This window comes from Panonychus citri, unplaced genomic scaffold (assembly GCF_014898815.1).
Source record: "Panonychus citri isolate SS breed McGregor unplaced genomic scaffold, ASM1489881v1 Contig00092, whole genome shotgun sequence".
Taxonomy (NCBI): Eukaryota; Metazoa; Arthropoda; class Arachnida; order Trombidiformes; family Tetranychidae; genus Panonychus; species Panonychus citri.
This window is the reverse complement of record NW_026515497.1, coordinates 41,159-56,953: the sequence shown is the minus strand read 5'-3', so window position 1 is coordinate 56,953 and position 15,795 is coordinate 41,159. Positions and strand designations below refer to the sequence as shown.

Genomic DNA, 15,795 nt, shown 5'->3' with positions numbered 1-15,795 from the left:
CATCACTTTTTTGATGATTATTTTTCACCTTTCCTTTAAATCATTGATTGAGAGATAAGATTCTGATAATCGAATATGATGTAATGATATTCTTTTATTTTCATATCAATCGACCGCGAAAATGTGAGTATTAGTGTAGTATCGAAATAGATTATTATTATCCAACTTATACATTTGTATTTGGTAATCCAAATTTTTTCGAAATAGAAATTTTTCTATTCGTTTCTGGTCAAACTCGTCGAAATCACTATCTATCATCAAGTAGCTCTAACAATTTTGCGAAAATGGTTTTTCTCTTTGCTTTTAAATCGAAAATGTTAAAATTTTTCCTTTAAATGTAGAACATGCTGATGAGGTAAAGTTTGTTGATTAATAATAAATTATTATTAATAATAATAGTTAATAAGTTCATGTAGATTCACACTATTAGTTTGGAAAAATCCACCGTTTGATTTTATTTTGCTCATTCGGTTTGTTTGCAAATTGAACTAGAGTCGCAATAGATTCTTAATAATTTGTAGCATTTTATTTCAATCTTTCCATTTATTTCTATTATAAACTTAGCACTTGGATTGAAAATTAGTAAGATTTAACTGCGCTTCAACTCGTACCTTAATAAATAACAAACATCACCAGATGATCTTATGACTTATTCCAACTGAGGAAATATTTGTCGAAAGATCATGGAAGCTTTTCCCTTTATGTTTGATGCGATTCGTTAGAAATTAGGTACCGAACCGTTGATTAAATAATACATTAAACTTACTATTATTCCGAACAACCCTCTTTCCTGATAAAGAATTGACTGACAGAGCAGCAGGCAATTATAAGAATATTAAATAGCAGTTCGATGAAGACTTTTATTTGTTCAGATTTGACATAAAAAAGTATAAAAACTCGAGAAAGCAAGAAAATAAATCATAATCATCTTCTCATCTCTAATCAACAAGTTCATCAGAAAAAAAACAAAATGAATCGTATTTTTGGTTTTTTTACATTAATTTGTGTTGCAATAACAACAACTCAGTATGCCGAAGTAAACGCTTTACCTGCCCCAATGGATCCTGGACGATTGGGCATGACAATGACAATGGATGCTGGTAAACTAATGCGAAGCGTAACTGAGATGGAATTCGATGGACCCAACCAAGACAACAAACCTGAGGATGACGATACCGAAGACTTTGATGAGCCCGATTCGGATCCATCTAATGAAGAACAAACCGTAGAATCAGAAGAAAATGGAAACAGAGCAGGACAAACCGCAAAATCAACATCAACTAGTTCATCTACTGCTGCTGACTCAAGTTCATCAGATTCATCAGGTTCACAGGATGGCTCATCGGGAAACGGAGAGGATGCTTCATCATCATCAACAAATAATGCTGCCGGTGCCGCTTCTTCTTCAGCATCATCTGCTGGTAAAGGACAAAACAATGGATCAAGACCATCTAACAACGGACAATCATCATCAGAATCAGCAGGATCAGGATCATCGGCGACTGCTTCATCTACTGCTGCTACTGGCTCATCAGGTTCATCAAGTTCAGATAACGGTTCATCAGGCGAAGTGAACAACAGTCAATCATCATCAAGATCATCAAGACCATCAGGACCAGAATCAACAGCTGCTGTTTCCTCTGCTGCTTCATCCAATGCTGGCTCAGAATCTTCAGAAACAAGACCATCTACTGGTAAGAGACAAAACAATGGATCAGGAGCATCTAACAACGGTCAATCATCATCAGGATCATCAGGAACAGGATCATCAGCTGGTTCATCATCATCTGCTGCTGCTGCTTCATCTGCTGCTGCTGCTGGCTCAGGTTCATCAGGTTCAGGAAATGGTTCAGATAACGGTTCATCAGGCAAAGGAAACAATGCTTCATCATCATCATCAACAACATCATCAGGCAACGCAAATGACTCTGCTGCTGCTACTGCTGCTAATGCTGCTGCTGCTTCAGCTGCCGCTGCTTCTGCCGCTGCCGCTGCTGCTGGTTCTTCAGGATCATCTACTGGTAAAGGACAAAACAATGGATCAGGAGCATCTAACAACGGTCAATCATCATCAGGATCATCAGGAACAGGATCATCAGCTGGTTCATCATCATCTGCTGCTGCTTCATCTGCTGCTGCTGCTGGCTCAGGTTCATCAGGTTCAGGAAATGGTTCAGATAACGGTTCATCAGGCAAAGGAAACAATGCTTCATCATCATCATCATCAACATCATCAGGCAACGCAAATGACTCTGCTGCTGCTACTGCTGCTAATGCTGCTGCTGCTTCAGCTGCCGCTGCTTCTGCCGCTGCCGCTGCTGCTGGTTCTTCAGGATCATCTACTGGTAAAGGACAAAACAATGGATCAGGAGCATCTAACAACGGTCAATCATCATCAGGATCATCAGGAACAGGATCATCAGCTGGTTCATCATCATCTGCTGCTGCTTCATCTGCTGCTGCTGCTGGCTCAGGTTCATCAGGTTCAGGAAATGGTTCAGATAACGGTTCATCAGGCAAAGGAAACAATGCTTCATCATCATCATCATCAACATCATCAGGCAACGCAAATGACTCTGCTGCTGCTACTGCTGCTAATGCTGCTGCTGCTTCAGCTGCCGCTGCTTCTGCCGCTGCCGCTGCTGCTGGTTCTTCAGGATCATCCACTGGTAAAGGACAAAACAATGGATCAGGAGCATCTAACAACGGTCAATCATCATCAGGATCATCAGGAACATCAGGAACAGGATCATCAGCTGGTTCATCATCATCTGCTGCTGCTTCATCTGCTGCTGCTGCTGGCTCAGGTTCATCAGGTTCAGGAAATGGTTCAGATAACGGTTCATCAGGCAAAGGAAACAATGCTTCATCATCATCATCATCAACATCATCAGGCAACGCAAATGACTCTGCTGCTGCTACTGCTGCTAATGCTGCTGCTGCTTCAGCTGCCGCTGCTTCTGCCGCTGCCGCTGCTGCTGGTTCTTCAGGATCATCTACTGGTAAAGGACAAAACAATGGATCAGGAGCATCTAACAACGGTCAATCATCATCAGGATCATCAGGAACAGGATCATCAGCTGGTTCATCATCATCTGCTGCTTCATCTGCTGCTGCTGCTGGCTCAGGTTCATCAGGTTCAGGAAATGGTTCAGATAACGGTTCATCAGGCAAAGGAAACAATGCTTCATCATCATCATCATCAACATCATCAGGCAACGCAAATGACTCTGCTGCTGCTACTGCTGCTAATGCTGCTGCTGCTTCAGCTGCCGCTGCTTCTGCCGCTGCCGCTGCTGCTGGTTCTTCAGGATCATCCACTGGTAAAGGACAAAACAATGGATCAGGAGCATCTAACAACGGTCAATCATCATCAGGATCAGGAACATCAGGAACAGGATCATCAGCTGGTTCATCATCATCTGCTGCTGCTTCATCTGCTGCTGCTGGCTCAGGTTCATCAGGTTCAGGAAATGGTTCAGATAACGGTTCATCAGGCAAAGGAAACAATGCTTCATCATCATCATCATCAACATCATCAGGCAACGCAAATGACTCTGCTGCTGCTACTGCTGCTAATGCTGCTTCAGCCGCTGCTTCTGCCGCTGCCGCTGCTGCTGGTTCTTCAGGATCATCTACTGGTAAAGGACAAAACAATGGATCAGGAGCATCTAACAACGGTCAATCATCATCAGGATCATCAGGAACAGGATCATCAGCTGGTTCATCATCATCTGCTGCTGCTTCATCTGCTGCTGCTGCTGGCTCAGGTTCATCAGGTTCAGGAAATGGTTCAGATAACGGTTCATCAGGCAAAGGAAACAATGCTTCATCATCATCATCATCAACATCATCAGGCAACGCAAATGACTCTGCTGCTGCTACTGCTGCTAATGCTGCTGCTGGTTCTTCAGGATCATCTACTGGTAAAGGACAAAACAATGGATCAGGAGCATCTAACAACGGTCAATCATCATCAGGATCATCAGGAACAGGATCATCAGCTGGTTCATCATCATCTGCTGCTGCTTCATCTGCTGCTGCTGGCTCAGGTTCATCAGGTTCAGGAAATGGTTCAGATAACGGTTCATCAAAGGAAACAATGCTTCATCATCATCATCATCAACATCATCAGGCAACGCAAATGACTCTGCTGCTGCTACTGCTGCTAATGCTGCTGCTTCAGCTGCCGCTGCTTCTGCCGCCGCCGCTGCTGCTGGTTCTTCAGGATCATCCACTGGTAAAGGACAAAACAATGGATCAGGAGCATCTAACAACGGTCAATCATCATCAGGATCATCAGGAACATCAGGAACAGGATCATCAGCTGCTGCTGCTTCATCTGCTGCTGCTGCTGGCTCAGGTTCATCAGGTTCAGGAAATGGTTCAGATAACGGTTCATCAGGCAAAGGAAACAATGCTTCATCATCATCATCATCAACATCATCAGGCAACGCAAATGACCTGCTGCTGCTGCTAATGCTGCTGCTGCTTCAGCTGCCGCTGCCTGCTGCCGCTGCTGCTGGTTCTTCAGGATCATCTACTGGTAAAGGACAAAACAATGGATCAACAGGATCTAACAACGGTTCATCATCATCAGGATCATCAGGAACAGGATCATCAGCTGGTTCATCATCATCTGCTGCTGCTTCATCTGCTGCTGCTGCTGGCTCAGGTTCATCAGGTTCAGGAAATGGTTCAGATAACGGTTCATCAGGCAAAGGAAACAATGCTTCATCATCATCATCATCAACATCATCAGGCAACGCAAATGACTCTGCTGCTGCTACTGCTGCTAATGCTGCTGCTTCAGCTGCCGCTGCGCTTCTGCCGCCGCTGCTGCTGGTTCTTCAGGATCATCCTACTGGTAAAGGACAAAACAATGGATCAGGAGCATCTAACAACGGTCAATCATCATCAGGATCATCAGGAACAGGAACAGGATCATCAGCTGGTTCATCATCATCTGCTGCTGCTTCATCTGCTGCTGCTGCTGGCTCAGGTTCATCAGGTTCAGGAAATGGTTCAGATAACGGTTCATCAGGCAAAGGAAACAATGCTTCATCATCATCATCATCAACATCATCAGTCAACGCAAATGACTCTGCTGCTGCTACTGCTGCTAATGCTGCTGCTGCTTCAGCTGCCGCTGCTTCTGCCGCTGCCGCTGCTGCTGGTTCTTCAGGATCATCTACTGGTAAAGGACAAAACAATGGATCAGGAGCATCTAACAACGGTCAATCATCATCAGGATCATCAGGAACAGGATCATCAGCTGGTTCATCATCATCTGCTGCTGCTGCTTCATCTGCTGCTGCTGGCTCAGGTTCATCAGGTTCAGGAAATGGTTCAGATAACGGTTCATCAGGCAAAGGAAACAATGCTTCATCATCATCATCAACAACATCATCAGGCAACGCAAATGACTCTGCTGCTGCTACTGCTGCTAATGCTGCTGCTGCTTCAGCTGCCGCTGCTTCTGCCGCTGCCGCTGCTGCTGGTTCTTCAGGATCATCCACTGTAAAGGACAAAACAATGGATCAGGAGCATCTAACAACGGTCAATCATCATCAGGATCATCAGAACACGAACAGGATCATCAGCTGGTTCATCATCATCTGCTGCTGCTTCATCTGCTGCTGCTGCTGGCTCAGGTTCATCAGGTTCAGGAAATGGTTCAGATAACGGTTCATCAGGCAAAGGAAACAATGCTTCATCATCATCATCATCAACATCATCAGGCAACGCAAATGACTCTGCTGCTTCAGCTGCCGCTGCCGCTGCTGCTGGTTCTTCAGGATCATCTACTGGTAAAGGACAAAACAATGGATCAGGAGCATCTAACAACGGTCAATCATCATCAGGATCATCAGGAACAGGATCATCAGCTGGTTCATCATCATCTGCTGCTGCTTCATCTGCTGCTGCTGGCTCAGGTTCATCAGGTTCAGGAAATGGTTCAGATAACGGTTCATCAGGCAAAGGAAACAATGTTCATCATCATCAACATCATCAGGCAACGCAAATGACTCTGCTGCTACTGCTGCGCTGCTGCTGCTTGCTTCTGCCGCTGCTTCTGCCGCTGCCGCTGCTGGTTCTTCAGGATCATCTACTGGTAAAGGACAAAACAATGGATCAGGAGCATCTAACAACGGTCAATCATCATCAGGATCATCAGGAACATCAGGAACAGGATCATCAGCTGGTTCATCATCATCTGCTGCTGCTTCATCTGCTGCTGCTGCTGGCTCAGGTTCATCAGGTTCAGGAAATGGTTCAGATAACGGTTCATCAGGCAAAGGAACAATCATCATCATCATCATCAACATCATCAGGCAACGCAAATGACTCTGCTGCTGCTACTGCTGCTAATGCTGCTGCTGCTTCAGCTGCCGCTGCTTCTGCCGCTGCCGCTGCTGCTGGTTCTTCAGGATCATCTACTGGTAAAGGACAAAACAATGGATCAGGAGCATCTAACAACGGTCAATCATCATCAGGATCATCAGGAACAGGATCATCAGCTGGTTCATCATCCTGCTGCTTCATCTGCTGCTGCTTCATCTGCTGCTGCTGGCTCAGGTTCATCAGGTTCAGGAAATGGTTCAGATAACGGTTCATCAGGCAAAGGAAACAATGCTTCATCATCATCATCATCAACATCATCAGGCAACGCAAATGACTCTGCTGCTGCTACTGCTGCTAATGCTGCTGCTGCTTCAGCTGCCGCTGCTTCTGCCGCTGCCGCTGCTGCTGGTTCTTCAGGATCATCTACTGGTAAAGGACAAAACAATGGATCAGGAGCATCTAACAACGGTCAATCATCATCAGGATCATCAGGAACAGGATCATCAGCTGGTTCATCATCATCTGCTGCTGCTTCATCTGCTGCTGCTGGCTCAGGTTCATCAGGTTCAGGAAATGGTTCAGATAACGGTTCATCAGGCAAAGGAAACAATGCTTCATCATCATCATCATCAACATCATCAGGCAACGCAAATGACTCTGCTGCTGCTACTGCTGCTAATGCTGCTGCTGCTTCAGCTGCCGCTGCTTCTGCCGCTGCCGCTGCTGCTGGTTCTTCAGGATCATCCACTGGTAAAGGACAAAACAATGGATCAGGAGCATCTAACGGTCAATCATCAGGATCATCAGGAACATCAGGAACAGGATCATCAGCTGGTTCATCATCATCTGCTGCTTCATCTGCTGCTGCTGGCTCAGGTTCATCAGGTTCAGGAAATGGTTCAGATAACGGTTCATCAGGCAAAGGAAACAATGCTTCATCATCATCATCATCAACATCATCAGGCAACGCAAATGACTCTGCTGCTGCTACTGCTGCTAATGCTGCTGCTGCTTCAGCTGCCGCTGCTTCTGCCGCTGCCGCTGCTGCTGGTTCTTCAGGATCATCTACTGGTAAAGGACAAAACAATGGATCAACAGGATCTAACAACGGTTCATCATCATCAGGATCATCAGGAACAGGATCATCAGCTGGTTCATCATCATCTGCTGCTGCTTCATCTGCTGCTGCTGCTGGCTCAGGTTCATCAGGTTCAGGAAATGGTTCAGATAACGGTTCATCAGGCAAAGGAAACAATGCTTCATCATCATCATCATCAACATCATCAGGCAACGCAAATGACTCTGCTGCTGCTACTGCTGCTAATGCTGCTGCTGCTTCAGCTGCCGCTGCTTCTGCCGCTGCCGCTGCTGCTGGTTCTTCAGGATCATCCACTGGTAAAGGACAAAACAATGGATCAGGAGCATCTAACAACGGTCAATCATCATCAGGATCATCAGGAACATCAGGAACAGGATCATCAGCTGGATCATCATCATCTGCTGCCTGCCATGCTGCTGCTGGCTCAGGTTCATCAGGTTCAGGAAATGGTTCAGATAACGGTTCATCAGGCAAAGGAAACAATGCTTTCATCATCATCATCAACATCATCAGGCAACGCAAATGACTCTGCTGCCTGCTAATGCTGCTGCTGCTTCAGCTGCCGCTGCTTCTGCCGCTGCCGCTGCTGCTGCTGCTTCAGGATCATCTGCTGGTAAAGGACAAAACAATGGATCAACAGGATCTAACAACGGTTCATCATCATCATCAGGATCAGGATCAGGATCATCTACTGGTTCATCTGGTGCTGCTGCTTCATCTGCTGCTGCTGCTGGCTCCTCAGGTTCATCAGGTTCAGGAAATGGTTCAGATAACGGTTCATCAGGCAAAGGAAACAATGCTTCATCATCATCATCATCAACATCATCAGGCAACGCAAATGACTCTGCTGCTGCTACTGCTGCTAATGCTGCTGCTGCTTCAGCTGCCGCTGCTTCTGCCGCTGCCGCTGCTGCTGGTTCTTCAGGATCATCTACTGGTAAAGGACAAAACAATGGATCAGGAGCATCTAACAACGGTCAATCATCATCAGGATCATCAGGAACATCAGGAACAGGATCATCAGCTGGTTCATCATCATCTGCTGCTGCTTCATCTGCTGCTGCTGCTGGCTCAGGTTCATCAGGTTCAGGAAATGGTTCAGATAACGGTTCATCAGGCAAAGGAAACAATGCTTCATCATCATCATCAACATCATCAGTCAACGCAAATGACTCTGCTGCTGCTACTGCTGCTAATGCTGCTGCTGCTTCAGCTGCCGCTGCTTCTGCCGCTGCCGCTGCTGCTGGTTCTTCAGGATCATCTACTGGTAAAGGACAAAACAATGGATCAACAGGATCTAACAACGGTTCATCATCATCAGGATCATCAGGAACAGGATCATCAGCTGGTTCATCAGCTGGTGCAGCTTCATCTGGTGCTGCTCCTGGCTCATCAGGCTCAGGAAATGGTTCAGATAACGATTCATCAGGCAGGAAACAATGCTTCATCATCATTATCATCAACATCATCAGGCAACGCAAATGACTCTGCTGCTGCTACTGCTGCTAATGCTGCTGCTGCTTCAGCTGCCGCTGCTTCTGCCGCCGCTGCTGGTTCTTCAGGATCATCTACTGGTAAAGGACAAAACAATGGATCAGGAGCATCTAACAACGGTCAATCATCATCAGGATCATCAGGAACAGGATCATCAGCTGGTTCATCATCATCTGCTGCTGCTTCATCTGCTGCTGCTGCTGGCTCAGGTTCATCAGGTTCAGGAAATGGTTCAGATAACGGTTCATCAGGCAAAGGAAACAATGCTTCATCATCATCATCAACATCATCAGGCAACGCAAATGACTCTGCTGCTGCTGCATGCTGCTGCTGCTTCAGCTGCTGCTTCTGCCGCCGCCGCTGCTGCTCTTCAGGATCATCTACTGGTAAAGGACAAAACAATGGATCAGGAGCATCTAACAACGGTCAATCATCATCAGGATCATCAGGAACAGGATCATCAGCTGGTTCATCATCATCTGCTGCTGCTTCATCTGCTGCTGCTGCTGGCTCAGGTTCATCAGGTTCAGGAAATGGTTCAGATAACGGTTCATCAGGCAAAGGAAACAATGCTTCATCATCATCATCATCAACATCATCAGGCAACGCAAATGACTCTGCTGCTGCTACTGCTGCTAATGCTGCTGCTGCTTCAGCTGCCGCTGCTTCTGCCGCTGCCGCTGCTGCTGGTTCTTCAGGATCATCTACTGGTAAAGGACAAAACAATGGATCAACAGGATCTAACAACGGTTCATCATCATCATCAGGATCAGGATCATCAACTGGTTCATCTGGTACTGCTGCTTCGTCCGGTGCTGCTGCTGGCTCAAGTTCATCAGGTTCAGGAAATGGTTCAGATAATGGATCATCAGGCAAAGAGCTAGAATCACGATTATATAACAATTTCACTAGTGCCGGCCTGCCAATGAAATCTTATGTATCGTCTTTTGTTAATGCATCTGGACAAAACTGTTATTGTTATGCTTAATCAGACAAAATGAATGCTCACTTGTAGCTACTTTCGAAACTATATTGCAAAATAAAGCTTGACAAATAAGTGATAATACAAATCATACATTTGTTTTTTCTATTCATATTTTAGTTTAAATTGGGTAGGGAGGTTTGAAAATTTTTATGAGAATTTAAAAATCAAAGTGCAATTAGCGCAACGTCTGAGACATCAATACTAGGTTGATCGAAATGATTGATCTGAAAGTTCTGAAAGACTTTTGTGGAACTTAAAATAAGGTTATAATTCTGATAGAACATATAAAAACAAGGTTCTGTCTAATCTAAACATATCTCAAATGTCGTGCTAGGTCACAATTTCGTCCAAACCGGAATTTTACTTAGATAATATTTCGAGAATGGTAATACATACTGCCATGAAATTTTTTGCAGATATGATCATATACATCCGGCGAAAGTTAGTTTGAGGGTCATTGCATATTGTTTGCGCAGGTATCACAAGTGAACAGTGATAATCACAATTAATCAATTCAACTTTATCAATCAAATTTAGTATTTTAATGGGTGGTCATCATTGCTAATTTTAACCTTCATTACTGTCAGCCATTGACTCGAATAGCGATTTACAAAAATTCGAAAGGTCTTCATGGTGTCTCAATACGATATTGAGTTAATCATCTGATGGTAAAACTTGATGATTTACAATTCACGTAATCATTGTTCAAATCACCGCTTCTGATTCTAGCGAATCCTCCATTTATCAATTGTTCTGATTTCAACTTTTAAATCACAGGAAATCGCAATGTTACAATGATAATGATGAAATAAGTAAATCGGTTGATTTCTTGGCGAAAGGCTATAGCTTTAGGCAAAATTAATTTAAACAACAAAACTAACAATCAAAATAATAGTCAATGTGGTTACTAATTGTATTATCGGTACATATTTTTTCACCAGTAATGTTAATCAAATCATTTACCCGGAATCCATAAATCAATATTTTATTCTAGAACTGATTATGGTGACATAATTAATAGATCTTGGTTTAAACAAGATAGAGCAACACCTCATTGCACCAATGAAACGGTCGCATTACTCAAACGTTATTCCAGGTTTAGATTAATAAGTAGAAGAAGTGAGTTCGAATGGCCCACAAGCTCGTGTGACCTTAACCCTCTCGATTATTTTCTTTCGGGTTACGTTGAAGAACAGGTTCGACAATGTCAACCTAAAACATTAACTCAACTAAAATCAATGATAGTCGAAAAATTTAAATGTGTGACCAATCAAATGTTATCGAATACAGTAGAAAATTTCACGAAAAGAATCAACAAATGTCATGAAGTCCGAGGCAGACATTTTGTTCATTTACTCTAATAAATATTGTTAATGTTAATTTTCTTGTTTGTTTACTTTTTCATCTTTATCATTGTTTCTTCATCATTCTTATCACTCTTATCATTCTCGTCATCATCATAATCTAAAGTAAGATAATTTACCATTTTTAACTGCAACACACTTTATTTCAATGCTCTTTGTTATCTAAATATTGATAAAGTTAAATTGATTAACTATACCTATCACTGTTCCCTTGAGATACCTGCGTGAATGATCTTAAACCACCGTCGAACTAATTTTCACCAACTGTATTGTTATAGTGATTAACAACAGAAAAAGTTATTTGACGTGTTGGCTTCTCAAATATGATCTAGAGATCATCCAGCCTAGAAATGAAAACATTCCTCGAGGTCATTTTTAAGAACCTACCTTTTAACCATAAATGATTGTTTATGTAGCTTCTATAAGTCTACGTGTTTCAGATCGATTTGCAAAAGGGATTTAAGAGGAATCACTGGTGGCCTCATAAACTTCGATAAGCCATAACTTTTGAATTGCACAACACAAACACTCCAGTACCCACTTAAGAAAACTCGGTTTTCACTATCGCCATCTATTGATTCCTTGTAATTAACATTTTCAATTAGAAAAATGTACATGACGATAGTGAATTTTAACATAAATGGATATGTCACGTTAGAAATTTTTAAGTGTTTTTATTTGTAAGGTTGAAGAAAAGAAGGGAATTGATTGGACATTAAGAGTAAAAATTAAAGAATTACGATAAACAATAATAGAAAGGGAAAATAATTGATAAAAAGGAGATGAGAAATTGGTTCACTTTGTGAATTTTAGATTAACGGTAGCGGGTTGATTGAGCGGGTTGATGTCGAGTGGTAACATTGGAATCGTGACAAAGTAAAGTTGAGGTTGTTGGTTGAATACATTTTATTAGATTACATTCAGATAGTTGATCAATAATTAGAAAGGAAGGGGGTTGATAGAAATTAGATTAAACACAAATTAGAAGAATTTATGAAATGAGATTGAACACAAATTGAAAGAGGAGGATAAAAAAGAAACTAGATTTGACACAAAAGTAAATTTAAAGTTGATGAACTAAACGGACTGGACTGATCAAGAGATGTAGATACTCAGAGAGATGAAGACATTCTGATGATAATTATTTCGACTGTTACTTTTTTATACTAGTTTGATTAGGTGGGTTAATTGTCTATCTATTATTTAAGAAATCTATTTTCCGGTGGAAGTGCTGATCTTTTTATTACCCTGAGAACAAAACTAATAATGGTTACTGAATTAATTGTTATTGTTATTAGTTAAACTTCCTAAATTAATTAATTGACTTTTATAATTTGTGAGAAAATGAATGGAAATAAGAAAGGGAATAAAATTATCTATAAATCAGGTTAGTTGACTTTGACAGTAAAGATGACAACTAACTAGGCATACTGTAAGCGGCAGTGACGTCTGGGCGCGTGTGTGACTCAGAAAAGTGAGACTGAGAAGTGCGTGCGAGAAAGATAGTTAAAGAAGGATAAAGAGCAAAGAGAAAAAAGAAAAGAGAGAAAGGCTGAAAGAAAGAGATTGATAGGACGAGACTGAGAGAAAAAGACTGAGAGAAAGATAAAGAAAGAAAGAGATTGAAAGAAAGAGTCTGAAAGCAAGAAAAGAAAGAGAACGAAAAAGAAAAATTTAAAAGAAGCGGCATTTTGCTCGTTGCCATGAAGAATTGCCATTGTCACTATCTAGCGTAAAGAAAAATTACAAATTTTTGGGAGTGGGCCAATCTTTATCAAAAACTATACAGGTGATGAGAACCATCATCTGAACCTATTCTGGAAATTTGGTAAAGATTGGACCAAAATTACGATCGCTATCGTTCCAGCAAACTTTGAATTTTCGAAGTAAAGTCTTCGCTTACGCTCAGACAATTACGCTCAGACAATTATCGAGATTGAGGTTTAAATTATCACTATAAGATTCTAATTAGTTGAGGTAAAAGTCTGGTTATTTTGATTCTAATAATGAGATTCTGATTAAAGATTTTGGTGTTATTTAAATAAGTTGATTCGGGCTACCGGATCAACTTAAAAACACAAAAGGGAAGGTAAGGAGTTCCGCCATATCAATCACCCGGTATGGTAAGGAAATAGTCAGGGAAAGGAAGAGACACAATTAAGATCACAATAAGATCACAAATAGCAAAGAGAGAAAGAGAAAGAGAAATACAATTTTGTTGTTGATTGTGGGTGAAGGGAAAGAATGAAGAAAGAAAGAGAAGAAAAATTAAAGTCAGAGAGTAAAAAAATTTGTAGAAAGAGAGAAGAGAAAGAGAAAAAATTACAAATCATGGGAAAGGGTAAATGAAGAAAATAATAATTAAAAAAGCAATTAAGATAAAGAGAAAGAGATAGATAAAGATATACAGGGCAATAAATAACTTTATGGAACAAATTTGACAAAAAATTACAGGTTCTTAAAGCATGATTAATTAATAGAATTAAACATTAATAGAAAGCACATTCCGTAATTTATATTGAGACCAATTTTTATTTAATTCTGATCAGTGGTTTTCGTAGAAATTAATTAAGATCGAAAAAACCCAAAAATCATTTTGTTAATCCCATGTTAATTTCCATAGAGAATTTGAATTTTCGCGCTTTTTAATTTTGCCGAAATTTCAAATTCGAATATCTTCAGAACGCTTTGTTGCTCACACTTCGAATTCACATATGTTATTTAGATCACCAAGTTGTATATAATTTAGTTTTTTTGTTTCTTTTTGATCATCGGTTTTTTAGTTATAGAGCTTCAAAGGCGATTCCCAATTAACAGATTGATTTTTTCGATTTTTTTTCGAAATTGAACTGTTCGTAAACCATTTGACAAAATTCTGTGAAAATGTGGCTCATAATAAATGAAGACCTGAATTTTAATATGAAATATTTTTAATTAATCAGTTCTCTATCATCTATTCGCTATGAACTTTCAAATTTGTTTCATATAGTTATTTATTGACCTGTATATGATGATTGTTGTTATGGTCAATTGGTTTTGTTAATTGATGAAAAAAGTTGCATCACAGATACAGAAAGTATTAACTTAAGTGGGTACTAGAATATACCAAGGTGGAGGAAATTAATTATACCGATTTTGCAAATTAATTGTTTCGAAAACTGTTGGTGATAGAAATGGTTTTTTGATTATTCTTCTGGTCTCTTATGTCAAATTAATAAATCTGAAACTAATTTTTTCATAAATTAAATACCCTCGAAATTATCCATTTAGTGTAACTGCCTCTTTTTAAATTTTTTAGAGTTTTAACATAGGAAATGATACAAGAAAGACAAAAAGTTGAAGAGGAAAATTTTTTACATGTTAAATTGAACTTTTCCTCCATGCTAAAACTATGGAGCTTTTCAAATTAAATTTTTTAAAATGAACATTTTTAAAACAACTAATTAAATGTAAAACTACTGATTTTCCATTGATTTTTTCAGCTTATTTCGAAAATTGAGACTTTCAGCTCTCTATTCACAATTTTTCATGATTATTGAATATTCTGATTCTTGTATGCTAAATTTTGAAAACAGTATCATTAATTCCCTCCACCTTGGTCCAAATCATAAAAGCTACAAATATTCACGCAAATACTTGTTATTGAGAGGACGTTTACTTGTAAAAAGTTAAATTAAATAGACTCTTGACACTGACCTCTCGGGATTTCAGATTCTATCGAATTAAGATTTCATACTGACTTTCTCAACTTATCGCTATAAATAACATTTTTTGTAGAGGTCTCATCTATCTTGGTAAGCTAAACAGAAGTTTTTATTTTAGTTATGACATTAGAAGGATATTAGAGATTAATTAGTCATGACCTGATAGTGATTATGATAATTTCGACCATTACTAATGAGCTGAATCTATTGAAAACTAATTGAAAAACTTTTTTCATCTATCTGGTTGATCAAATCAAAGGGGAACTCTTTTTAGCAATTAAAACTATGATCATTTGATGATAATCAATTGTTGAAAGTTTCAACTTAAACAGTATAAGTTACTAAAATACTCTATTCATTTACTTATAGTACCTGTAAATTTTTTTATAAAACATTGTAAAAATGCAACAAATGATTAAAAATCTCGAGGATAATTATTGAAATTAGCAAGTAACAAGTTATCTTTTCATCAAAAAATTGATCAACCAAACTGACTCCTTCACAATTATTTAACGCTAATTTGCAGAGATGAACGTTTTGGGTAATCAGTTATAAGCGCTCAAAGTTGTATCACAATCCTATTAATACATGTTAATATTTCAATGTCTTGATAAATTGGTTGAAATAATACAGCCAAATCACTAACAATTAAAACCAATAACCATAATTGCAAGCTATCATTGCTGAGTAAGATGAGGTAAGTAAATTCTGATCAGAAATACTTCACTTTTAACAACGTTGGATGGATCGAACGTTAAATAACAATCAATTTATTCACTTTTTTATTTCAACATTTATAATTAA

General features: G+C 40.1%; 2 protein-coding genes across 2 annotated transcripts; both read left to right on the top strand.

Moving 5' to 3' along the window:
• Positions 1–603: 603 nt before the first annotated feature.
• On the top strand, positions 604–5,923 carry LOC128387675 (pneumococcal serine-rich repeat protein-like; the record flags this gene model as incomplete). Its single annotated transcript, XM_053346917.1, has 4 exons — positions 604–3,349; positions 3,446–4,018; positions 4,960–5,520; positions 5,585–5,923. Coding segments are annotated over exons 1-4 (3,852 nt in total), but the record flags the coding sequence as incomplete, so codon positions are not given.
• Positions 5,924–5,990: 67 nt separating this feature from the next.
• On the top strand, positions 5,991–9,926 carry LOC128387674 (secreted protein C-like). The gene is made up of 4 exons (XM_053346916.1): positions 5,991–6,021; positions 8,190–8,873; positions 8,917–9,057; positions 9,706–9,926. Exons 1-4 carry the CDS (start codon positions 5,991–5,993, stop codon positions 9,924–9,926), a joined length of 1,077 nt encoding a protein of 358 aa, XP_053202891.1.
• The last annotated feature ends 5,869 nt before the right edge of the window (positions 9,927–15,795 follow it).

Coding starts and splice junctions, on each gene's coding strand:
- LOC128387674 (XM_053346916.1), top strand. CDS start 5,991: ATGTTCATCATCATCAACATCATCAGGCAAC. Junction 6,022..8,189: donor CATCAACATCATCAGGCAAC/GCAAATGACTCT, acceptor GCTCCTCAGGTT/CATCAGGTTCAGGAAATGGT. Junction 8,874..8,916: donor TTCAGATAACGATTCATCAG/GCAGGAAACAAT, acceptor CAACATCATCAG/GCAACGCAAATGACTCTGCT.